This window comes from Dendrobates tinctorius, unplaced genomic scaffold, assembly GCF_039654945.1.
Source record: "Dendrobates tinctorius isolate UK_male_01 unplaced genomic scaffold, ASM3965494v1 ptg000063l, whole genome shotgun sequence".
Classification (NCBI taxonomy): Eukaryota; Metazoa; Chordata; class Amphibia; order Anura; family Dendrobatidae; genus Dendrobates; species Dendrobates tinctorius.
In genome coordinates this window covers 12,275,156-12,302,825 of record NW_027361731.1, presented here as the reverse complement: position 1 = coordinate 12,302,825, position 27,670 = coordinate 12,275,156, and the positions used below count along the sequence as shown (strand labels likewise).

At 44.5% G+C, this 27,670-nt stretch overlaps 1 protein-coding gene across 1 annotated transcript; it reads right to left on the bottom strand.

The window, feature by feature from the left end:
• Positions 1–9,389: 9,389 nt before the first annotated feature.
• On the bottom strand, positions 9,390–27,660 carry LOC141094285 (uncharacterized). The gene is made up of 7 exons (XM_073580122.1): positions 27,533–27,660; positions 21,867–22,016; positions 21,558–21,737; positions 20,511–20,634; positions 20,330–20,427; positions 20,041–20,131; positions 9,390–10,799 (listed from the first exon to the last, which is right to left on the bottom strand). Exons 2-7 carry the CDS (start codon positions 21,942–21,944, stop codon positions 9,646–9,648), a joined length of 1,725 nt encoding a protein of 574 aa, XP_073436223.1. The 5' UTR covers positions 21,945–22,016; positions 27,533–27,660; the 3' UTR covers positions 9,390–9,645.
• Between the last annotated feature and the right edge of the window lie 10 nt (positions 27,661–27,670).

Genomic DNA, 27,670 nt, shown 5'->3' with positions numbered 1-27,670 from the left:
GAGGTAATGACAAGCACAGGAAGAGGACAATCCATTCAGTCCTTACAGGGCCAGCTGATCCGAGGATCACAACCTGGCTTCTTATTCCAGGGTCGGTGACTCCACCTGTGGCACGCACACAGAGAGGAGGTAATAAGTGTAGGAAGATGACAGTCCATTGAGTCCACACAAGTCAGAAGGCCAGTTGATTGGAGGATCACAATCTGGCTTCTCCAAACGTATCTATGGTTCAGCGAAGGTCAATGGAGCAGATCTGTATTCTTCCAACTGAGGCTGAAAACCCCTAGGTTGTTTCCTATAGAATGATAGATCCGTATCCCTCGTGATGGAGCCATGATGCTGTGGCTGCTGTCCTGTCTCTGGTCCTTTTGGGATGTATGGATGTCTTGGCAGAATCTCTTTGGCTGTTTCTCTCTCTCAGTCTTGTTATACAGAAGCATGTAACCTATTTTTAGACTTAACAAGTGTCCCTCATTCAGTATTTACATAAAGTGTAAGATTGGAGATGAGATCAAGCAGCATTACTTGACTATTTAAACTATTTGCATAGTTTTTCCTTCTCTGGTTTAGAAGTTGTAATGATAAGATATGACTTCTCCGGAACATTCCAGAATCTTCTATTCTCTACACTACAGATGAGATCTTTGCCTGTCAGCACCTGCGACCCCTCTTCCTCACCCACAGCTCACACACACCAGTGTTAAGTGTAACACAACTTATAAGATGAGACAGCAGCCTCTGGCTGCTTCCTGCTAACTTCCCCTCCCCCCCTCACTGCAAGGAATGTTAATTAGCCAGGAAAGGATTTCTTTTGTTTGAAGCAACATGTGCTTGGATAAGAATGGGAAATATTAAAGAGGCCGGATCTCGGAAACCATACGCGACAAAGAGATGAAAATTACATATTGGTAACTTGCACCGATCGGGCTTCACTACAGTGGTTCTTGCTAAATCCTAGTATCGACAGAACCAGAGAAACGGAGTTCTCCTATACAGAGTGGAATAAACAGCTAGTGTTTTATGTCATTACAAAGCTAATTTCAATATAAGATGAATGATGTGTCTGGGGATACCCTGCTAGGTTCTCAAGCCCAGTTATATAGCCGAGAAGGTTTCAGAACCAAAAGTGTAACTTAGAGAAAAGGGGACGACCCCGGTAACTCGGCCCCTTTTATGATGTCATGACCCAGAACTATAGAGTACACTCACTCAGTTGGGAGGTGATTCAAGCTGGAGATTCCATGCCAAAAGGAACTCAGATGAGTGGAGACGTTTGGCTCTGCCTTCTTCCCACATGGTTAGCCTAAGACCATCTAAGCAAATGGAAGTGTTGATTTCTGCTTTTAAACCTGTTTATTTTATATTTGCATTGTACATATCTAATGTCTCAACTTTGTAAGATCTTTTCATCTCTTTAACCCCTTCCTGACATCCGACGTACTATCCCGTCCATGGGACCCAGGCCCCTATGCCCATGGATGGGATAGTACGTCTACCGCGATCAGCGGCGCCCACATGGTGAGCGCCGCTGATCGCGGCCAGGTGTCAGCTGATTATCACAGCTGACACCCGGCACAATGTGTCAGGGGCGGTCACGGACTGCCCCCGACACGTTAACCCCTTGCACACCACGATCAAACATGATCGCGGTGTACAGGGGGTTAAAGGGAAGCATCGGCAGTTAGGGGGCTCCCTCCGTGCTTCCCTGAGCCCTCCCACGGCAGCGCAATGTGCAGCGCTGCTGCGGGGGGCTCCTTTCCTGCAGGCCCCCGAATCCAAGATGGCGACGGGGGCCTGCAGGAAGCTGTGATCTGTGATCAGAGATCTGTGATGTGACAGATCAGCGATCTGTCACAAGACAGTGATGTCCCACCTGGGACTATTTAATAATGTTAGAAATAAAATAAAAAAAAGTGTTAAAATAAATTTAAAAAAAATCGCCAAATTAGAAAAAAAAAAAAAAAAAAATATTCCCCCAAATAAATCCATTTTTTGGAAATAAAAAAAAACCCAATAAAAGTACACATATTAGGTATCGCCGCGTCCGTAACGACCCACCCTATAAAACTGTCCCATTAGTTAACCCCTTTAGCGAACCCCTTAAAAAATAAAAAACAAAGCAAAAAATAATGATTTATTATCATACCGCCAAACAAAAAGTGTAATAACGCGCGACCAAAAAGACGCATATAAATATCCATGGTACCGCTGAAAACGTCATCTTGTCCCGCAAAAAACGAGCCACCACACAGCATCATCAACGAAAAAATAAAAAAGTTATAGCTCGCAGAATAAACGATGCAAAAATAATTATTTTTTATATAAAAGTTTTCATTGCATAAAACCGACAAAACATAAAAAAAGACCTAAATGAGGTATCGCCGTAACCGTACTTACCCGAAGAATAAAACCGCTTTATCAATTTTATCGCACGCAGAACGGTGTAAACGCACCCCCCCCAAAAGAAATTCATGAAACGCTGGTTTTTGTTCATTCTGCGTCCCAAAAATTAGAATAAAAAGCGATCAAAAAATGTCACGTGCCCGAAAATGGTACCAATAAAAACGTCAACTCGTCCCGCAAAAATTAAGACCTCACAAGACTCGGTGGGTCAAAATACAGAAAAATTATAGCTCTCAATATGTGGTGATGCAAAAACTATTTTTACAATAAAGTGCGCCTTTTAGCGTGCGACAGCTGCCAAATATAAAAACCGCCATAAATAGTAAATCAAACCCCCCGTTATCACCCCCTTAGTTAGGGAAAAATAATAAAATAAAAAAAATGTATTTATTTCCATTAGGGTTAGGGCTAGGGTTAGGGGTGTGTTGGGGTTCGGGTTCGAGTTAGAATTAGGGGTTTCCACTGTTTGGGCACATCAGGGGCTCTCCAAATGCAACATGGCGTCTGATCTCAATTCCAGCCAATTCTGAGTTGAAAAAGTCAAATGGTGCTCCTTCCCTTCCAAGCTCTGCCATGCGCCCAAACAGTGTTTTACCCCCACATGTAGGGTATCAGCCTACTCAGGTCAAATTGCAAAACAATTTTTGGGGTCCAATTTCTCCTGTTACCCTTAGGAAAATAAAAAATTGGGGGCAAAAATATCATTTTTGTGGAAAAAAATGATTTTTTTATTTTCATGTCAGAGCGTTATAAACTTCTGTGAAGCACTTGGGGGTTCAAAGTGCTCACCACACATCTAGATAAGTTCCTTAGGGGGTCTCGTTTCCAAAATGGGGTCATTTGTGAGGGTTTCCACTGTTTAGGTACATTAGGGGCTCTACAAAGGCAACATGACACCCGCAGACCATTCCATCAAAGTCTGCATTCCAAAACGTCACTACTTGCCTTCCGAGCCCCGACGTGTGCCCATACAGTAGTTTTCTCCCACATATGGGGTATCAGCATACTCAGGACAAATTGGACAACAACTTTTGGGGTCCAATTTCTCCTGGTACCCTTGGGAAAATAAAAAAATGGTGACTAAAAGATCATGTTTGTGGAAAAAATAAGAATTTTTTATTTTCACGCCCGGGCGTTATAAACTTCTGTGAAGCACTGGGGGGTTCAAAGTGCTCACCACACATCTAGATAAGTTCCTTGGGGGGTCTAGTTTACAAAATGGTGTCATTTGTGGGGGGTTTCCACTGTTTAGGTACATCAGGGGTTTTCCAATCGCGACATGGTGTCCGATCTCAATTCCAGCCAAAAACGTCAAATGGCGCTGCTTCCCTTCCGAGCTCTGCCATGCGCACAAATAGTGGTTTACCCCCACATGTGGGGTATCAGCGTACTCAGGACAAATTGCACAATAACTTTTAGGGTCCTGTTACCCTTGGAGAAATAAGAATTGAGGGTGAAAAGATCATTTTTGTGGAAAAAATATGATTTTTTAATTGTACGGCTTTATGTTATAAACTTCTGTGAAGCCCTTGGGGGTTCAAAGTTCTCACCACACATCTAGATAAGTTCCTTAGGGGGTCTAGTTTCCAAAATAGTGTCATTTGTGGGGGGTTTCCACTGTTTTGGTACATCAGGGGTTTTCCAATCGCGACATGGTGTCCGATCTCAATTCCAGCCAAAAACGTCAAATGGTGCTGCTTCCCTTCCGAGCTCTGCTATGTGCCCAAATAGTGGTTTACCCCCACATGTGGGGTATCAGCGTACTCAGGACAAATTGCACAATAACTTTTAGGGTCCTGTTACCCTTGGAGAAATAAGAATTGAGGGTGAAAAGATGATTTTTGTGGAAAAAATATGATTTTTTAATTGTACCGCTGTACATTATAAACTTCTGTGAAGCCCTTGTGGGTTCAAAGTTCTCACCACATATCTAGATAAGTTCCTTGGGGGGGGGTCTAGTTTCCAAAATGGGGTCACTTGTGGGGGGTTTCCACTGTTTAGGTACATCAGGGGCTCTCCAAACGTGACATGGCGTCCGATCTGAATTCCAGACAATTTTGCATTGAAAAAGTCAAACGGCGCTCCTTCCCTTCTGAGCTCTGCCATGTGCCGAAACAGTGGTTCCCCCCCCACATATCAGGTATCAGCGTACTCAGAACAAATTGCACAATAATTTTTGCAGTCCAATTTCTCCTGTTACCCTTGGTAAAATAAAAAAAATTGAACCTGAAGTATTTTTTTTGTGAAAAAAGTTAAATGTTCATTTTTTTTTAAATATTCAAAAAATTCCTGTGAAGCACCTGAAGGGTTAATAAACTCCTTGAATGTGGTTTTGAGCACCTTAAGGGGTGCAGTTTTTAGAATGGTGTCACTTTTGGGTATTTTCTATCAGATAGACCCTTCCAAGTGACTTCAAATGTGATGTGGTCCGTAAAAATAAAATGGTGTTGCAAAAATCGCTGGTCAACCTTTAACCCTTATAACTTCCTAACAAAAAAAATTTTGGTTCCAAAATTGTGCTGATGTAAAGTAAATATGTGGGCAATGTTACTTATTAAGTTGTTTGTGTGCCATATCTCTGTGATTTAAGGGCATAAAAATTCAAAGTTGGAAAATTGCGAAATTTTCGCCAAATTTCCGTTTTTTTCACAAATAAACGCAAGTTACATGAATGAAATTTTACCACTAACATGAAGTACAATATGTCACGAGAAAACAATTTCAGAATCACTAGGATCCATGGAAGCATTCCAGAGTTATGGCCTCATAAAAGGACAGTGGTCAGAATTGTAAAAATTGGCCCGAGAGTTAACGTGCAAACCACCCTTGGTAGTGAAGGGGTTAAAGCTCTCCTGATGAGTGTAGCAAGGCGACTTCCAAATACTTGTTTTCCAGTCTTCGTAAGGTGCACCCCATCTCTAGCAAGTAGTCCATCGTATAGGTAATTCACTCCGTTATCCAGAAATCCAAAACCATCGACGTAGCCAGTAGTTCACCTGCAGAATCTTATTCCACCTTGTTCCATGGCCATCCACTGGGAGGATGGAAGAGAAGACCACCTGCGCTCCCAGTTCTTTCACTTTCTTACCTAAGTTTTCAAAGTCTCTGCAGATGGTTTCCAGGTCGTTTCTTGCGGTGTCATTTGTCCCCACATGTATTAGCAGGAATGGGTAGTCATCTGTAGGTCTGAAGAGTCCTGATATCCTGTCAGACACATCTTTAATTTTTGCAAAGACAGCACATTTCTCTTGTCTATATACCCATCATACATATCCTCCATCCCATAGTCCAGTGCCCATATACCCATCATACATATCCACCATCCCATAGTTTCGTGTCCATATACCCATCATACATATTGTCCATCCCATAGTCCCGTGCCCATATACCCATCATACATATCCTCCATCCCATAGTGCAGTGCCCATACACCCATCACACATCCTCTATTCCATAGTGCAGTGCCCATATACCATCATACATATCCTCCATCCCATAGTCCCGTGTCCATATACCCATCACACATCCTCCATCCCATAGTCCTGTGCCCATATACCCATCACACATCCTCCATCCCATAGTCCCCATCTGGGTGGCGCTGAGCAGGGAGTTCCTGGAGATGTGCTGTAATGTAACCTGGCAGTGCTGCTCTGTGTGCGACCGCTGATGATGCGGTTTTCTACACCGGTAACAATAGAGCGTGGCAGTAATAGAGGAGGGGGGATTCATTTCTGTAATGTGCGCTCTGCTCCTTTCTGGGCACAGACAATGGCTGGGGACTTATGTTCTCAGGATGCTAGATTTCTCCCACTCAGTCAGTGTCTGCTGAGGTGTTGTGGAGTGGGAAAACTGTTGCTCATAGCAACCAATCACAGATCAGCTTTAATCTTTTAAACAGCTCTGGTGAAATGAAAGATGCTTAGTGATTGGTTGCTATGGGCAACACAGGCAGTGTAACCTCTTGTAGTCAAGAAGATGTGCCTATGAAATAGATATATTAGATATATATATATATATTTTAGATATTTATTATACGAGGCTTTGCGTGTAGAGTGAGTGTGGCTATGTGGAATGGGCGTGGCTTGACACACACACACACACTCAAATTTTATATATATATACACTCACTGGCCACTTTATTAGGTACACCTGTCCAACTGTGTGTTAAGACTTAATTTCTAATCAGCCAATCACATGGCGGCAACTCAGTGCATTTAGGCATGTAGACATGGTCAAGACAATCTCCTGCAGTTCAAACCGAGCATCAGTATGGGGAAGAAAGGTGATTTGAGTGCCTTTGAACGTGGCATGATTGTTGGTGCCAGAAGGGCTGGTCTGAGAATTTCAGAAACTGCTGATCTACTGGGATTTTCACGCACAACCATCTCTAGGGTTTACAGAGAATGGTCCGAAAAAGAAAAAAAATCCAGTGAGCGGCAGTTCTGTGGCCGGAAATGCCATGTTGATGCCAGAGGTCAGAGGAGAATGGGCAGACTGGTTCGAGCTGATAGAAAGGCAACAGTGACTCAAATTGCCACCCGTTACAACCAAGGTAGGCAGAAGAGCATCTCTGAACGCACAGTGCGTCGAACTTTGAGGCAGATGGGCTACAGCAGCAGAAGACCACACTGGGTACCACTCCTCTCAGCTAAGAACAGGAAACTGAGGCTACAATTTGCACAAGCTCATCGAAATTGGACAGTAGAAGATTGGAAAAACGTTGCCTGGTCTGATGAGTCTCGATTTCTGCTGCGACATTCGGATGGTTGGGTCCGAATTTGGCGTAAACAACATGAAAGCATGGATCCATCCTGCCTTGTATCAACGGTTCAGGCTGGTGGTGGTGGTGTCATGGTGTGGGGAATTTTTTCTGGGCACTCTTTGGGCCCCTTGGTACCAATTGAGCATCGTTGCAACGCCACAGCCTACCTGAGTATTGTTGCTGACCATGTCCATCCCTTTATGACCACAATGTACCCAACATCTGATGGCTACTTTCAGCAGGATAATGCGCCATGTCATAAAGCTTGAATCATCTCAGATTGGTTTCTTGAACATGACAATGAGTTTACTGTACTCAAATGGCCTCCTCAGTCACCAGATCTCAATCCAATAGAGCATCTTTGGGATGTGGTGGAACGGGAGATTCGCATCAGGGATGTGCAGCCGACAAATCTGCGCCAACTGTGTGATGCCATCATGTCAATATGGTCCAAAATCTCTGAGGAATGCTTCCAGCACCTTGTTGAATCTCTGCCACGAAGAATTGAGGCAGTTCTGAAGGCAAAAGGGGGTCCAACCCGTTACTAGCATGGTGTACCTAATAAAGTGGCCAGTGAGTGTATATATATATATATATATAGATTAACCAGATCGCTTAAAGGCGTAACGAGAAAAAAAGTCATAACGCCAGAATTACGTTTTTTTAGTCACCGCAACATTGAATTAAAGTGGAACAACGGGCAATCAAAAGATCGTATCTGCACCAAAATGGTATTCAATAAAAACGTCAGCTTGGCGAGCAAAAAATAAGCCCTCACCCAACCCGAGATCATGAAAAACGGAGAAGCGACGGGTATCAGAAAAAGGTGCAATTCTTTTATACTTTATAAATGTTTGTTTTGGGTCGCTTATTTTCTGTTGGTATTTGGTTTATCCTATAAAATTTCCATATAATATTCTCACCTTAAATTTATTCTATAAAACTCCCATATAATATTCCATCCTTGATCGCACGCCGCGCTAATCACGCTTTTGTACAATTTGTCAATAATATATATAGGTTCTCCCCGTCTTGAGTTATTTTTGAAGGACAACAAAATACAATTTTCCTGTAATTCATTTCTCACGCTAGGTATGATAGGGACTTTTCTCTGTGTGGGATTTTTGATGTTTAACCGCTTAACGACAGCCAATACACCTTTTAATGGCGCAGAGAAATAAGTGTATAGCACCCCCCCAGCGTCGGAATTTCTCCGGGGTCTCAGCTACCGGGGGTAACTGACACCACAGAGAACATGATTTGGGTCAGTTTTTACAGACTCTAGGGTTGCGATTGCCATTATTAACGGTATAACGAGGACCGCAAAAAATAAAAATATGATTTTCCATTGAATTTCTCTCTCCTCTGATGTGATCGTACATCAGAGGAGAGAGAAATTGGGTCTCCGATGCCCCCCCACGGTACCTCCCTATGTCTCTGGGTCCTCCTCCTTCCACCCACGGCCGCAAGCATCTTCTTCCGGTAAGAAAATGGCGGGCACATGTGCAGTGCGCCCGCCGAGATCTGCCGGCCGGCAACAATAGGTAGATTTTTCCTATTGGTTTATTTTGGTCACTGTGATAGGGTCTATCACAGTGATCAAAATAAAAAATACTAATTATTTAGTATATGGAAATTATCTCTGGAAGTTATGTCTTCCCTGAGTGGTATATGCTGTTTTTTCACATACTATCTATTCCTGACACTGGGGTGACTTATAAACTTACGATGTATATAGTTTGAAGTCTTCGATCTGCCTGTATGTGACTAATTTTCTGTTTCGGATAACATGATTCATGATTTTAGCTTTTTTTGTCTAGTCTCGCTTGAATATAGGTCAATATTAAATAGTCTCCTGATGAGCCACTTTCGGTGAGGCCGATAAAACCTGTAGAAATGAGAGGCTTGGAGAGTGTGTATACGTCACCTCACCCTAAATACTGAAATGTAGGGTACGATTTTTTCTATTAGTCACCTTCTGACTAACCTTCAGGGGGTGAATTATGGGTATAGTTTTACATTTGGAATTAATAAAGTTTACGTTTTATTCTTGTCAGCAAACATTTGTATGTAACCCCATCTCATGTACAGCACCATGGAATCAATGGTGCTATATAAATAAATAATAATAAACATGAGGAATGACAAGAGACAACCCCTTTAAAAAGATCCAATTTTGGTTAAAACAATTCCAACAGTCTGAATATAAAAAAGGATTCTCCCCTATGTGACATCTCTGATGTTTATTAACAGTCGATTTCCAAGTAAAATATTTCTCATATTAAGAAAATGAAAAAGGCTTCTCCCCTGTGTGACTGCTCTGATGTCTAACAAGAAGCGCTTTCCAGTTAAAACATTTCCCACATTCTGAACATGAAAAAGGTTTCTCACCTGTGTGAGCTGCTCTCTGGTGGCTAACAAGAGCCGATTTCCAGTTAAAACATTTTTCACACTCTGAACAGGATAAAGGCCTGTGTGGATTATCTGGTGCTTAACACAATCTGATTTATTGCTAAAACATTTCCCACATTCTGAATATTTTTCTCCCCTGTGTGGGTTCTCTGATGTCTGACAAGATGCGCATTCCAGTTAAAACATTTCCCACATTCTGAACATGAAAAAGGTTTCTCCCCTGTGTGAGCTGCTCTCTGGTGGGTAACAAGAGCCGATTTCCAGGTAAAACATTTCCCACATTCTGAACAGGAAAAAGGCTTCTCCCCTGTGTGGATTCTCTGGTGCTTAATGCAATCTGATTTATTGTTAAAACATTTCCCACATTCTGAACATGAAAATGGCTTCTCCCCTGTGTGGGTTCTCTGATGTCTAACAAGATGCGCTTTCTGGATGAAACATTTCCCACATTCTGAACAGGAAAAAGGCTTCTCCTCTATGTGGGTTCTCTGGTGGTTAACAAGTTGTGATTTCTCTGTAAAACATTTCCCACATTCTGAACAGGAAAAAGGCTTCTCCCCTGTGTGGGTTCTCTGGTGGTTAACAAGATGTTTTTTCTCTGTAAAACATTTCCCACATTCTGAACATGAAAAAGGTTTCTCCCCTGTGTGAGTTCTCTGGTGCTTAACACAATCTGATTTACTGTTAAAACATTTCCCACATTCTAAACATGAAAAAGGTTTTTCCCCTGTGTGAGTTCTCTGGTGCTTAACACAATTTGATTTACTGTTAAAACATTTCCCACATTCTGAACATGCAAAAGGTTTTGCTCCTGTGTGAATTCTCTGGTGAGTAACAAGCTCTGATTTACGTTTAAAACATTTCCCACATTCTGAACATAAAAAAGGCTTCTCCCCTGTGTGAGCTCTTTGGTGTATAACAAGATACCATTTCTGTGTAAAATATTTCCCACATTCTGAACATGAAAATGACTTATTTGCTTTAGGAGCAGTTTGTTTTTTAATGCCTCTTTTTTTACTTTGAATTTCCTTTGCAGTCGGTAATGAATGAGAAGATGGAACCTGCTTCATAGGATCAGATGACAGATCTTTGCTGTGAATGGATGATGGTATATCTGGAGTAATAGCATTCACTTCAGTTGTATCTTGTAGGATCTCACGATCATCAGATTTAAAAATTGAAGATGTCAGCTGTCCCCCTGTTCTCCTGGTACAGTCATCCGCTAAGATAAAAAAAACAATTATTTTTTAATAAAATATCCTTGAGTTTTAAATTTTTAAACATTTCTACTTAACAGGCCATAAAAATGGCAAGCTGTGTAAAACTAATTATTTACCAAGACAATGACAGTTCATAGTCTAATAGAAAACCTTGTTATATGAACCAGTAGTACGTGGTATTCAACTATTTGCTCATTCTACCTCCCAAATATCGAATAAAGAGAAACCAATCAATGTTATGTAGGCGAAAATAACACCATTTCTCATCTCACAAAAAACAAGTCCCCAATTAGGTCCATCATCTGTCAATGGAAAAACAGAGCTTCCCACACTATTAGTGGCTCAAAAAGCAACAAGGTTTCCGTAAACCAATCCAGCAAAATCCACTCTCACTTCTGAGTCTTGCAGTGTGCTCACACAACATTTAGGATCCCTGTATTTAGCAATACTATAGTGAGAAGAACCCACTTAATTTATGGTGTGTGTCTCCTGGAGCACAATCTGGGCACTCTGTGTTGGGTAATAAAATGGCAAAAATAGAATTAGACTTACTGGTAATTCGGTTTCTAGGAACCTTCCAGGACAGCCACCTTGGAGGTTGTCTCCCCGCCCTAATAGGGGACAGGAACACAGAGAGGTTAAATAACCCTCCCCTTCCTGCTACCTCAGTGTTTTTTATGATATACTAGCATGAATAGTTACCGCCAGTAGAGTAGGAATCATCAGGCAAACATCATACAGGGAGGGAAATTAGTGCTGTCGTGGAAGGTTCCTAGAAACCGAATTACCGGTAAGTCCAATTCTATTTTCTCTAGTCACCTTCCACGACAGCCACCTTGGAGTCATGCCAACGTTAATTTATTAGGGAGGGACTACGGCTTGCAAGACGCGTCTGCCGAACGTCAGATCCCCATTGAAATCCAGTCTATAGTGTCTAGTAAAGGTGTGCACAGAGGACCAGGTGGCATCTCTGCATATCTGCTCCGAAGATATATTTCCCCTCGCTTCCCAGGACGTAGCAACTGATCGAGTGGAGTGGGCTGTTAACGACTCAGGAGGAGAAAGATGTCTTGAGGAATATGCCAGGGAGATGGACTGCTTGATCCAGCCCGCTATCGTGTTCTTTGCCGCTTTCTTCCCTTTGTTTCTTCCTGAATACTGAAGGAACAGGTTCTGATCGATTCTCCATACCTTGGTTGCCTCAAGGTAGCGGAGAACTACCCTGTGAACGTCCAGGGTATGAAACTTCCCTCCTTCAGATTAGAAGGATTTGGGCAAAATGAGGGCAACACGATATCCTGGCTTATATGAAAGTCTGACACCACATTGGGCAAAAAGGAGGGGTCTAGACGCAGTACTATACTGTCTGAATTGAGTAGGAGGTAAGGTTCCTGTACTGATAGGGCCTGCACCTCCCCCACCCGTCTAGCCAATGTGATTGCCACCAGAAACACTGTTTTGAGTGTAAGAATCTTTAATGAGATTTCTGACAGGGGCTCAAACGGGGCCTGTGTCAGGCTATTGAGTACTAAATTAAGATCCCAGGGGGGAACCCGATTAGGGAGTGAAGGGCGAATCCTGCTTGCCGCTACCATGAATCGCTTGACCCAGCGGTGTCTGGCTAGGTCTTGGTCAAAAAAAGAACTAAGGGCAGATACCTGTACTTTTAACGTACTTGCAGTAAGGCCTAGCTCTAACCCTTTCTGCAGGAAGTCTAGTATTTGGGCAATTTTTGGATGGGAGGGGTCAGGGGTCCCAGGGAGGCACCAGGAGCAAAATTTTTTCCATATTTTGCCATAGATTGCATTTGTCACCGGCTTTCTACTTTTTTGAAGGGTCTGAATTACCTCATCCGACAACCCTTTAGCCTTCAGAATATTGGCTTCAATAACCAAGCTGCTAGACGTAGCCTGGTCAGGTTCGGGTGTAGTAAGGGACCCTGAAACAGGAGGTCGGTTCTTTGGGGTAGAAGCAAGGGACCTTCTTGGGCCATGTCCAACAGAGCGCTGTACCAGCTCCGCCCTGGCCACATGGGAGCCACTAGGATCGTTGTGACTCCGTCTGCTCTTATCTTTTGTAATGTTCTTGCCAGCATCGGGATTGTGGGAAAAGCGTAGGCCAGTCTTAAGACCCATGGATGGGCAAATGCATCTGTCCTCTGGGCTTCGTACGTGGGACTGAGGGAGAAATAGGTCGCTGCTTTTGCATTCTGCGCATTTGCTAACAGGTCGACTTCTGGGTCTCCCCATCTTGAGGCTAGGGTCTGGAAGACCTCCTGGTTCAGGCACCATTCTCCTGGATGGACATCCTTCCTGCTCAAGAAGTCTGCTTTGATGCTTTCCGACCCCTTCAGGTGTACTGCGTAAATGGATAACAGGTGCTTCTCTGCCCAGAGGAAGATTCTTGTTGCTACCTTCTTTAGACTGGCGTACTTTGTGCCCCCTTGGTGTCTGAGATATGACACCGTGGTCACGTTGTCGGAGTATATCCGAACATGATGGTTCTTGACCAGGGCTGATGCGGCTTTCAGTGATTCTTCCACCGCCGTCAACTCCCTTAGGTTTGAAGAGCCGGATCTAATGTTCTGGGGCCACTGCCCCTGAAAGTATGAATCTTTGACCACAGCCCCCCAGCCCCTCAGGCTGGCATCGGTACATAGTACTTTTAGAGGAAGCTGATCCCAACTTACTCCTCGTCTCAGGTTTTGGTAACTCAGCCACCACCAAAGAGCCGCTTTTACATGTCCTGGAAGCAGAACCTTTTTTGATAGGTTGTTCGGATACTTCCTCGCGTTCATCAGGACAGATGATTGGATGACTCGTGTATGAGCTTGTGCCCAGGATACCGCTTGAATGCACGCCGTCAGGGAACCCAGGATGGACATGGCGTCCCTCTACGTTGGCGCCCTTTGGTCTCTGAACCTGATTATTTTTTGCCGAAGGTCTTTTGCCGATCTTCGGGAAGAAAGGAGGTTCCCCAGGAATTTCCTCCTCGGGGAAGGATAGAGGGCCGACTTGTGGAGATTCGGTAGGCCTTCGAGTATCTGTAGGGTTCTTGATACGTCCTGGTTCAGCCGGGTTACCGATGGTGCGACGATCAGCAGATCGTCTAGATACGGCACAATGCATATCCCCTGAAGCCGGATAGAGATGACTGCTTCCCTCATGATCTTCGTGAATACCCTTGGTGCTGGGGATACCCCAAACGGCAGGGCATTGAACTGGAGGTGGCTGATTCCTCGGTCGTGGGAGACCGCGAACCTCAGAAACTTCCGGTGATCTGGATGAATGGGAACGTGGTAATACGCGTCCCTTAGATCTATCGTAGCCATTTGCCAGTTTTGCCCAATGAGCGGGATCGGACTTCACCGACTCCATCTTGAATCTCCAGTACTTGATGAAGTGGTTCAGGGGCTTTAGATTTATTATGAGCCTGTGCTTTCCTGAGGGTTTTTTTTTTTTTTTTTTATCAGGAACAGACGAGAATAATGTCCCCTGACCTCCTCTTGTGGAGGTACATAGAAGAACTCCTAAATACCCTGTCGCCTTCTGGAGGATTGATAGGGAGTCTAGGATTTCCTCTCTTGGAGTGCCCCCCGATAGGTGGTCTTCCAAAGTGCGTAGCCAGAAAAAGAAAGATCTGGCCATGCAGGTGGATGCAATATTTGCTTTCAGCAGGTTCGTAGAGGCCTCCCAGGACTTAAGGTGGCTCTCTATTTTGCGATCCATTGGATCCTTCAATTGGGAAGCATCCTCAAAGGGTAAGGACGTCTTCTTAGTGACCCTAGATACTTGGACGTCTATTTTAGGGATCTCCCAAACAGGACTATCACCCTCTAGGGGAAAACGGTTTTTCAGCTCAGAGGGCACAGTAAGTGCCTTCTCGGGGGAGGACCACTCCTGAGCTATTAAATCCTTTATAACCTCATGAACTGGGAAACCCTTTCTACCTCTGGGTTTCAACCCTCCAAACATTTCATCCTGGACTGAGAGCTTGATCTCCTCCTCCTCCAATGCCATGGTATTACTCACCATGGATACTAACTCCTCCATATCTTCCGAGGAGAAATATTTTTTCACATCATGACTGGAGGTGGACGTGGAGCCCTCATTTTCCCAAATATCCTCCGATCTGGAGGAACGGACCTCTCCTGAGTCTGAGTCAGCCTCCACAGGTGCCCTTTTCCTCTTTTTTGAGGCAGGGCCCTGGGCCTCGAGGGTCTGGGCTGCTATGGAGGTCTGAACCTCCTGCCTAATGAGAGTCTTTATGCTGTCAAGCAGGGAGGGTTGTTCGGTACACAGGATATTTTGCGTACAGGGTTGGCATAACGTCTTTCTGTAGTCAGAAGGAAACCTGGCACCACAAATACCACACTTGCGGGGGTTTTTAGGGGGGGAGGCCTTGTCTTCCTGTAAGAAGAGAAGGCTTACTCAGACCTGTGCCACCGTATTTTGACAGACAAGGGACCTGGCCCTGCTACTCACTGTAGGAGGGGGAACGCTGGGCTCTGCAGATGCTGCAGTTGAGGGTTTCTCACCATTCATGTCCGTACACACCACAGACACTGCGCTTACCTGGAGCTGCTGCACCCTTTTAAGGGTGTTGCTGGCGTTCGTTCTCTGGTGCTCCTCCCTCCCTGGGGAGGACGCTGGTCGACCCCCGCCGCTGTTGGAGCCATTTTCCGGGTCCCCCGGGTGCCGGCGCGCGTTTCCCCATTGCAGGACGCCGGAGGCCGCAAACCGGAAGTGCGCGTCATTGCTACTTCCGGTCTACTGCCCGCCCCCTCTGGCGCGCGGCTTCTCCATGCAGCGCTGGAAGGAGGAAGGACGCCGGGGAGCTGTGCAGGACCCCGGCAGGCACCATACCGCCCCGCTTTACCCCGGAGGGTGCGGGAGGGGCGGTCATGTCCCAAGTCACACCGGTGGTGGAGACGGGAGCAGCTCCCGGAGGAGGAGAGGAGAACCCCCCGACCTCGGCTGCCCAGCTTTGGTAAGTATATAGGGCTCCGCTCGCTGGCCACGGCAGCCCCTTGTGACCTCTTCATGCCCCGATAGGGGAAAGGAAAAACTCTGAGGTAGCAGGAAGGGGAGGGTTATTTAACCTCTTTGTGTTCCTGTCCCCTATTAGGGCGGGGAGGCAACCTCCAAGGTGGCTGTCGTGGAAGGTGACTAGAGAAATGTGTAATTTTTACTCTCCAACATCCACTGCGTGTTAGTTTCTGGAAAGTGGCTGTGGAGTCAAAATATTGCTTCCTGCTATAGATTATAAGCCTCAGTGAACTAATTTATAAAATGGAATCACTTTATGGGGATTTCAACTATTCTGGTTTTCTGTCATTTGGTTATATTAGGGCTCCTGCATATGGTGTGTCCAAAGTCATCTGGGATCTGTTCCTGCTGTCCAGCTGGAGTAATCTGCTCCCTTCTTCAGACGATTGGAAAGTACCACACCCTAATAAAGCGCAAAGCATATGGCCGGAATCTGCCAGATACAGCGTTGTTCTCCTCTGGTTCAGTCCTCTGTGCTCAGCTCGCGGCTTGTGTATTTGTTTCCTGTTGTGACCGTGGCCCGTTTACTGACTACTCTTGTGTCTTCTGATTTTGTCCTTCTGGTTATGACCCAGCTGACTATTCTTCTTGCCATCTAACACCACAGAATAGCAGGTAACACCATGATCCAAGCCTAGGGGTCCCTATGTAAGTCCAGATCCACGTAAGGGTGTTAAAGGGCGATGAGCAAGGCAATCCTTGGGATATGGAAAGCAGAGAAGATAGTGCCAAGCATGTTCATGGTGGACATCTTTTGAGCTGCCAGGTGACCACGCACAGTGCTCCCAATACATTGTGTCAACAAACTATTCCAGCTAGAGCTGCATTCAAATAGCTAAATGGCGCTCCTTCCCTTCTGAACACTGCCATGTGCCCAGACAGTAGTGTACAATCGTATATAGGGTATTGGGCGAAGTTGGAAAATAATTTATATGATCCATTTGTTTTCTATTATCCTTTGTGAATTTCAAAATTATCAGCAAATAAAGTGACACACGTCAGATTTTAAAAATGGGGCCCGATTAGGAACACAAAAATGGCTGCAGGAAGAGGTTAAATCAGAGTATTTTGGACACTTATCTAATGTAGTTGAAAACTGTGACAACACAATAACATCTACTGAAATGATCAAACTCAACAGTCTTCATCAGTAATAAATGAGTAACTAGTTGTCAGAAAACATGAATAAGTCCTGAAAGTCTAGGTAGACTTCCAGAGTTCGTGCTGCCCCTCTCCCATTATATTTGCGTTGTCCAGGCACATAGCTGCAGTTCTCTCTGCATGCGTCTAATTCTACCCCACTCTTTCCCTCTCTCTCGGGAATGTGGTTTGTGATCAGCTAATTCAGCCTTTGTTTAAAAGCACATGGATCTTTATCTTGTCTCTTTCGTAACATCTTTTATATTTTAGTAAACACTGCCTATCTTTTCTGAAGTAAATCTATTAACATTTACTTTTTTTGTGTTTCCTTGCTCTATGAATGAACCGCCACGTCCTCTGCGCTAAAAACTACGCTACCTTATGGGCTGGCTCCTGACCAAATATTGGTTTTTATATAGAACGAGGAGCTGGTGGCAGCAAAGTGTTCTGGGGTTTTGGGAGACCCTGGCAGTGACGGGACGCAGGTTTATATGTGTATTTCCTGCTTGAGACTGGGGATATACATAATGCCCTCACTGCAGAGTGCCCATTAGCCAGTACACTGCAAGGCAGCCGCTCTGACAACTACTTATCCTAGGTGTAGTTCCCTGACTGACCTGAGGGCAAGGGAGGCGGTGGACAGCTGCAAGTTCCTAACCGGAACTGGAAGGTGGGATATAATAAATCCCTGACCACTGGGCAATCTCACATCCCGTAATCCTGACACTAGTTGTGAAACCTCTCTGATGTAATTAGCGTATGGGTCTCGGTGACTTCACAATCTAAACTATTGTAAGCGCCAATATTTTCTGTCAGAGTTTCAAGAAGAAATATTAGGCATTTAATTGAGAACTGTGTATAATAGTGAAGAGCTGAGATGTCTTAAAGGGAACCTGTCAGCAGGATTGTGCACAGTAACCTACAGACACTGTCAGGTCGACGCCGTTATACTGATTACAATGATACCTGGTCATGAAATCTGTCTTGTGGTTGTTGTTTAATCTATATTTGTAGTTTTCAGTTGATATACTCGTCCTTCGGGGTGGGCCTGTGGGCGGGGATTTATGTGGTGCTCTGATTACATATGCATCTGTATTGGCCTATGACAGGTCACTGATCCCTCACTGACCTGGCCCCCATTTTTACATAATGCATATAATAGTGCTGATATTATCGTTTAGAAAAAAAATTACTTTCAGCAAAAAGTGACAGAGATAGATGCTACTGGACAGACTGTGTCATTTTGCTGGATGTAAAAAATTTTTTTCTAAGCCTCTCAATAGCCACAATATTATAGTCATTATCAAGAAAAATATCAACACTATTATATGCAGTATGTAAAAATGGGGGCAGGTCAGTGAGGGATCAGTAACCTGCCATAAGCCAATACAGATGCATATGTAATCAGAGCACCACATAAAGCCCCGCCCCGAAGAACGTGAATCTAGTTAACTGAAAACTACAAATACAGATTAAACAACAACCACAAGACGCATTTCATTACCAGGTATCATTGTAATCAGTATAACGGCGCCGACCTGACACTGTCTGTAGGTTACTGTGCACAATCTTGCTGACAGGTTTATTTAAAATTTAGATCTTAGGCATTTGGAAGAGGTGTAGAGCTTTTTTTAAGACGATCAGGGAGTTACAGACTCATATAAGTGACGCATGACAATCCCATCACAATATCAGAGAATGAACAGGTAAAAAAAGACAATAAAAAAATAGGTTACGTCCCCAACAACAACGTATGTACGAGGGGAGAACTCCAACAGTAAACCGGAGTTGCACTCATTTATGGTGGACCATCCATTGGAGCTACTATGAATCCTGACCAGAAGATTAGAGAAAATAATATTGCTCCCCATTTCAGGAGAGATTGTGCAGTAATCTGAATTCCTTAGAATCAAAAACATAATGCAATTTAATCCATGAAACCAGGGCTTGAGCCATGCCAACACATCTCCTACAGGCGTGAATACATGTATATTACAGCCATCATCCACACACAGCTTAGAGATATATCATGGCACAGGGGTAATGGTTTTCCTGTAGTTTATCGCAATCCTCCTTGAAATTATATTTAATACAAATTCAAAAGTCAGGATAAAGGGAAACTTTCTTGTTATTGTACAATGTACAATACAAAATAAAATTGTGGTACCGTGTTAGCCAGAAAAATAGATGTAAACACTTATGTCCCCCCAAAAAATTGAGAAAAGTATTCAAGGTGTGATACCTTTATTGGCTAACCAGAGAAATTATATTTGCAAGCAAGCTTTCAGGGCTCAAAAGGCCCCTTCATCAGGCTAGATTACAAGTGAATTACTGAGAAAATCTTGCCATCTTTTCTCAGTAATTCACTTGTAATCTAGCCTGATGAAGGGGCCTTTTGAGCCCTGAAAGCTTGCTTGCAAATATAATTTCTCTGGTTAGCCAATAAAGGTATCACACCTTCAATACTTTTCTCAATTTTTGGGGGGGACTTAAGTATTTACATCTTGTTATTGTACAGAAATTCCCACTTTGCCCTCATTGCACATTTAATGGTGTTGATCATAAAAGCGAAGTTTGGCCAGAAAGACTGGACCTGGTCTTGTAGGGACCATATGAGCACATTCAGCAGCACAGAAGGGAGAGAAGGGAGATTCATCCAATAAGATATCAGGGATCTAGGAAGCCATCAGCATCATTACCCTCCACTTTCTCTTACAGACCCATCATAATACTTTTCTTAAAATGATTTTGTAACTTGTCAGCACATTCTACGTACACTGTCATTTATCTTTGTAGTTTACAGATCTGGGCAGGTAACGGTCAGCATCTTCTAATCCCAGAGGGTAGGTGGATCTTCCAGGTGATAAGTTCTATAGAAAAGAGTTTTCAGTGCCCAAAGTCATTTGAACAGTATTGGGAGGAGGAGAATGTTGTGGCCTAGAGGCAAAATAGTGATCACATGATTGTGATACAACCGGACTACACCGATGAAGCAGCCACAGCCGGTGACTGAGAAGAATCTGTGACTTCTCTGTATTTAGTGGTTACTACTCACCTGAGAAGTCATATGTAGGAATCTCCTCTTTACACCGCTCATCACCCCTCACATATGTCTCTGTAGTATTAATATGGGTCAGATCTTCACCCTGAAACAAATATTGTAAAAGTCACAGACAGATGGAGAAGTCACATCTATGATCAGCTCTAATCCTGCCATCTCCACCGCTCTCATTACACAAGTATAAAACATATAACACTGGTGGATAAAACAAGACTGAGCACAAGACCTTCACAGCCGTCTACACATCATAGGGGAGATCTCATGACACCTTCTCTCCATCTACCTGATAATACCGAGGAACATTGGGATCTTCTTGTTTACAGTCCTGTGGAAGAAGAGGACGGGGACATCTCTCTGGTGTTGTCCTCTTACAGGATAGTACTGGAGGAAACACATACAGGGACTGAATTCATTCTTTACATACAGATAATTATAGGCCGTGTGTATTTAGTCCTGTCTATTACCTGGAGATGTGAGGGGCTGGGGAACCTCCATCATGACATCCTTGTACAGATCTTTATGTCCTTCTAAATACTCCCACTCCTCCATGGAGATATAGACAGCAACGTCTTGACACCTTATAGGAACCTAACATACAATCATACAGTCATCCCCCCGATCCCTTCATAGCATCTATAATAATAAATGCTCTAAGCAGCTTCCGGGTTGTAACAACTTCCGTCCAGTTGTAACTGGAGACGTCACCGCACACCTCTTGCCATGTTAACCCTCAACACACCACTCAACACACACTCTCACCATCTCCACTCACGTCCCCCCCTCTTTCACTCCACATACGACCCTCTCTCTCACTCCGTCTCTCCTACTCACGCCGTCATCACCGCTGCTCCACGATCCCCGACAACTTCTTACGCCGGCGCCATCCTGGATCCAGACGTTGTCCACGCTGGCGACATGTTCTTGCGGCGACGCCATCTTGAGTATCGGGAAATCCCGCGATACTCAAGATGGCGTCGCCGCAAGAACATGTCGCCGGCGTAGACGACGTCGGGATCCAAAATGGGGTCGGCGAAATCTCGCGAGATTTCGCCGACCCCATTTTGGATCCCGACATTGTCCTCGCGAGATTTCGCCGGCGCCATTTTGGATCCCGACATCGTCCACGCCGGCGACATATTCTTGCGGCGACGCCATCTTGAGTATCGCGGGATTTCACGATACTCAAGATGGCGTCGCCGCAAGAACATGTCGCCGGCGTGGACGACGTCTGGATCCAAGATGGCGCCGGCGGAAGATGTCGGGGATCGTGGAGCAGCGGCAATGACGGCGCGAGTATGAGAGACGGAGTGAGAGAAAGGGTCGTATGTGGAGTGAAAGGGGGGGGGGGGGGACGTGAGTGGAGATGGTGACAGGTGAGAGGAGTGTGTGTTGAGGAGGTGTGTGTGTTGAGGGTTAACATGGCAAGAGGTGTGTCACTATCCTCCCGAGGCGATAGCATCGGGCCTTAATCTAGTTACTCTATAATATCCCAATATTCCCAGCAGTGTCACCTCTCCAGTCAGCACCTCAGTCATCTTATAGATGAGTTCTAGGATCTTCTGGTCATTGATGTCCTCACATATCAGGGGGTGAGGTGTAGGCCCCTTGATTGGGTTCAGGGGTCTTCCCCATCTCTCAGACACAGGGTCCTGACAGCGCTCACAAGAAGTCTTCTTCACTACTGCGTAATCCTGGTTATGGAAAGACACATTAATAAATCTCACTACAGACATTTCCAGAGTCCTCACCTCTCCAGTTCTGTCCATCTGTTATTCCCATAGATAAGAATGATGTAATGTGACGTCATCAGAATCTCTCACCTCTCCAGTAAGCCGGAAGAGGATCTCTAGGGTGAGGGGTAATATCCTCTCCACCATCTTGTCTCTGTCCATATCCATCCTTGATGGGTAAATCAGGAAAATGTTCTTATGTAGAAGATCTTCACTGAGAGGATCCGATATTGTAGAGACCTGAATGAGAAGATGTAACATCATAAAAATCCTGTGTAATAATACAATTACTGGAGATAAGGAAAACATAAGAGGAGATTTATTATTTTACAGTATTTAGTTTTCTTCTTTACATCTACTAATAAAACCTATATATTTAGGCCACAGACAACAAGCAGTTTCTTCCTCGGAGTCGGCAGCTGAACACGTTTCTCATAGACTCATCTTCCATAACGCTAATTCTCGTCTCATTTACCGACACTGGAATCGGCATTAGCAATACTGCAGGAGATATTTATTACACATGACATGAGAAATAACTCCTTCATGATGAGGACGACATCTTCATCTTCTATTACGGCTCTAGAAACAGATTTATCTAGAGTCGGTCACTGACTCCATCCCCACCGGCCGTCTATATGAAGGTTTCCCGTCTTCCCCGCACTGTAATCTTCTATCACAGACAGAAATTATCTGATCCCAAAGTCTCCATGTACAGTGATTTATGGGGTTTATTTCTGGCCTTAGGATTTCCTACATTACAAAAAAAAACAAAAAACAAATACTAAAATGTTTCTAAGGCCTGTTTCACACAAGTTTTTCAGCATCAGCCAAGATCCACCGATTTGCAAAAAAAACGGATCCGCCATTTTTCTTGGCGGATCCATTTTTTTCCCCCATAGACTTGCATTATTGGCGGATCTTGATGGATGGTCATCTGTTGGATCCGATATTTTGCGGATTCGCCAAGATCACTGACATCACTTGATGGACACTGCAACGTTTTTTTCAACGTCGGATCCGCATTTTAGCTTTTCCTGGAGATTTAACCCTAAATACCGGCAGAAGATATTCTCTCTCGTCCCACGATATCCACTTGCCTGCTCCCAGGTCCCGCGACATCGCCGGTATTTTTTTTTCCTTTTCAGGCGCGGTTCCTTTAACATTACAATATCGGCGGATCCCAGCGCACCAACGGTCCGGTGACTCCCGTTGGTGTTTCGTCAACCACGGATCCGTTTTCCGTCATTTTGGTGGATTTCAACTGACCTGAAAAACTGATGTGTGAAACAGGCCTAAAGAAAATTGGCCTCAACAATTCATGTAAAAAGAAAAAAAAAAAATCATAAAAAAGCAGAAGAAACATTTTATTTCTTAACACAAACAATTGTTTCAAAAAAATTAACCCTTTTGTGCACCAAAACATAGATGTACGGCACAGGTTCGGGTGCAACAAAAACCCTGACAGTTTAAACACTTGCTGCTGTGAAAAGCAAACATGGCATCTAAGGTGTGACAGAGTTCGGCTGAATCCCCTCCACCCCCAAGTACTCGATAGTATGGGGCGGCCTAGTTACTACGATACTTACTTGCCTAATAATGGTGTCTGGGCTGCAATGTAAGAAGGTCTATTAGGCCGGGCCAGAGGCAGCGTCCAATAAGTTACCTTTCATCGCCCCCATACACATTAGAGTAAAGTTACATGAAAGCACTGATTTCGGGGGGTTTGGGCGACTATATAATGTATTTGGGGGTCTCCCGACAGATGATGTCAGGGCAGAGAAGGATCTGGCATCCTGAATTTCACAGGATAATCCGTTTGTTCTTCCTGTAGATAATCCTCCGCTAGAGGAGTCTGGAGGCGACTCTCTCATACAGACCACAGGAAAGCTGGAATATTTGTGTGTATGGGGGAGTCGGGAGAGATAGCCGTCTGCCAAATGACCGTTCAGCCAACACTTATCTCATGCATATGGGGCCGTTAGTATTACACTGACAGGCAGTGATGGTACACGGCACTACAGTAGTACAGGACATCACCGGAGCCATCAGAGGCTTGTATGTTCACACTAATAAGAGGGGTTTAACTCCTTTCTGACATACGATTCCATCCATTGACCAGGTACAGAATATTACATCATCTCGATTGGCCGCGCACACAGGGGGTGAGGGGGCGACCGCCGCCTGGTGTCAGCTGATTCTCACAGCTGACACCCGGCACTAGGTGCCAGGTGTGGTGACAGACGGCTTCCGGCACTTTAATCCCCGAAATGCTGGGATAGAACACTATCGCATCATTCCGGAAGCTGGCACAGGGCTTGACAGCCCCTCTGCCTTTGGATCTGATACCCGCGGCATGACGCGGGGTCCCAATCGTTGCCATGGTGACCCGATGTCGTAATCACAACATCTGGTTCAGCAGAGCGAGGAAACTTAATGATCATGCTCAATGCATAATCAGAAAGTGTCTCTGTCAGTGCAGTGCTGACAGCATCTACTATGGCATACAGATGCTGCTTCATCTGCATGCTCTAGAATTGATCAGCTTGCAAACAATGATTGTCCCATCGTGGAACAAAGTAAAAAAGTTAGAAAAAGGTGAAACTTTTTTTTAAATAATTGTAAAAATATAAAAAAAATAAAAAAAAAAAATCAATATCTATATTTATATATATAATTGCCTGTTCCGTCCAGATCCCAGAATTGCAAGCGGCGGTAGTTCACACACCGCCATATTGGGACACCCAAGTGATGGGTGTCTCAATATGTAAACTGCTGGTGGTACCAGCTTCTTGCACAGTACCACCAGTGGAACACCGTCGCACCACACACACACTGTATACGCCGTACGAACCCCACACACACATTGTATACGCCATATGCACCACACACACAGAATTCCATGCAGGTGCAGTGAATCATTCGGCTGATTCCGGCGGCAGATGCACGACGTGTCTACAGGCAGAGGAAGCCGGTCACATTAAAGGGGTGTTTCCACAAACGAAAGTTCATTTTAAAAATTGTCCATGTCTGACAGTGTACGGAGCATACCACAGCTCCTGGGCAGGGGAGGAAGCAAAAGACAATACTGACATTACAGCAGGAGATCGCAGAGAGGATACATTTTGTGAGGTAAAATATTTCACTGACTGTTTTTAAACAATATTTTACATCACAAAATGTATCCTCTGCGATCTCCTGCTGCAATGTCAGGAAGAAGACAGCACAGTGGTGGAGAGACAGCAGACAAGGGGGAGAGCACATGGAGTAGACAGGTCAAGGAAGAGAGCACAGACGGGAGAAGTCAGCACATGGGGAAAGAGAGAGTGGATAGGAGGGTGAGCACATGGGGGGAGAGATTCTCAACACTGCAAAGCCTGCCCCCATCATGACATTACCGCCCCCCCTCGCATCGGGCCTCCATCTAGTATAATAGAAAATAGAATATATATGTGTGTATATATATATATATATATATATATATATATATATATATATATACACACACATATATATTCTATCACTAAATAAATATTGGAATGAAAAAAAAATCTAAACAATAAGAGTACACATTTGTGTACAATCCGACCTATAAAACTGTCCCACTAGTTAACCCCTTTAGTGAACACCATCAAAAAATAAAAAACAAGGCAAAAAAAATGCTTTATCACGATACCGCCGAACAAAAAGTGGAATAACACTCAATCAAAAAGACGGATATAAATATCCATGGTACCAATGAAAACGTCATCTTGTCCCGCAAAAAACGAGCCGCCACACAGCATCACCGGAAAAATAAAAAAGTTATAGCTCGCAGAATAAAGCGATGCAGAAATAATTATTTTTTATATAAAATTGTTTTATTGTATAAAAGCGCCAAAACATAAAAAAAAAAAAAGACATAACTGAGGTATCGCTGTAACCGTACTGACCCGAAGAATAAAACCGCTTTATCAATTTTACAGCACGCGGAACGGTGTAAACGCACCCCCCAAAAGAAATTAATGAAATGCTGGTTTTTGTTCATTCTGCATCGCAAAAATCGGAACAAAAAGCGATCAAAAGATGTCACGTGCCCGAAAATGATACCAATAAAAGCGTCAACTCGTCCCGCAAAAAATAAGACTTCACATGACTCGGTGGGTCATGTAGAGGATTGTACTCATGTACGGCAGGAGGAAAACAGGAGGTGTGATCCTTTAAAAAGTCTGTGTGGTTTTATTTGCTTCATAAACCCATGGAGGCTATTGAAGCATGCCAAACGGAAAAAAGAGTTTATAAAAATATATATATAAAAAATAATATTTAAGTAGAAATCACCCCCCTTTCAAAATAAAACAATAAAAATAAAATCCCACATACACATATTAGGTATCGCCACGTTCACAATCGCCCGATCTATCAATAAATAAAAAGCATTAACCCTATCGCTAAACGGCGTAATGAGAAAAAAAGGCAAGACGCCAGAATTACGTTTTTTTTTTGGTTGTGGTGACATTGCATTAAGGCTATGTGCCCACAATGCGATTTTTAAGTGTTTTTGCCGCGATTTTCGGCACGAAAACGTTTAAAAATCGTGTACAGAACGCCCCCCATGCATTCCTATGGCATTCCGCACATGCTGTGCTAATGCTGCGCTTTTTTCCGCGGCGGAATCGCATTGCGTAAAAAATCGCAGCATGCTCATTCTTTTGTGCGGAATCGCAAAGAATTGCCGCGATTCCGCACCCATAGGAATCCATGAGAATCGCTGACTTCCCGCATGTGGCTATGTCCACCATTCGCAGTTAAGCGTCTCATGTGCGGTTGGTACCCACGGTGTGGAGGAGAGGAGACTGTCCTCAAGGCCCTGGGTACCATACCCCTGTAAAAAAGGAATAAAAAAATCGGGGTATATTTACCTTCCGGCGTCACACGCTGCATTCCCGGCCTCAGCGTTCCCAGTAATGCCTTGCGGCACGGTACAGTGATGACGTAGTCTCGCGAGATCGCTATAGTAACACGAGACTACGTCATCACAGGTGTCTCAAGGCATCGCTGGGAACGCTGAGGCCCGGGATGGCAGCTCGGGACGTCGGAAGGTAAATATATACCGATTTTTTTTATCATTTTTAACATTTTATCTCTTACTATTGATGCCACATAGGCGGCCTCAATAGCAAAAAGCTGCTCACACTTGTCAAACACTATGTTTGACGAGTGTGACCAACCTGTCAATCACTTTCCAAGCGATGCTTCAAATCGCTTGGAAAGTGCTTGAGAAAATCGCGGCAAAATCGCGAACAGAATCGCGGTGAAATCGCGGTGAAATTGAGTGTAAAAAACCGCGCGATTTCTGGGAAGGAGTCCGGTTTTCAGTGTGCGTTTTAAAACGCTACGTGGGTACATAGCCTCAAACGCAATAACTGGCGATCGAAAGATCGTATCAGCACCAAAGTGGTATCATTAAAAACGACAGGTTGGCGCGCAAAAAATAAGCCCTCACCGGCCATATTGGCGGAAAAATAAAAACGTTATGGCTCTGGGAAGGAGAAACGCAAAAGCGAAATTCCCTCCGGGGGTTAATCCTATTTGGCGCCAGAGAAGGAATGATGGCCGCCTGCAGGGGACAGGTGAGGGGAGAATTATTACAGCGGGCGGGACACAGGGGAGAGAGGAACCGCGACCACAGCACTGACCGCAGTCACAGGGGGGAGGAGACTGTGTACAGCGCGGCGGAGCATGGAGGCGACATAGGAGGAGGACAATGTACAGACCTCCACCCGCAGAGCCGCGCACCGGGACAACACGACGAGGAGGAATCCACGGCGGAGACACGAGCACACAAACGGAGGAACTCGTGAGGAAATGACATCAGCGGAAAAGGCGGGGCCCAGCGAAGTCCTCAGTGTTGT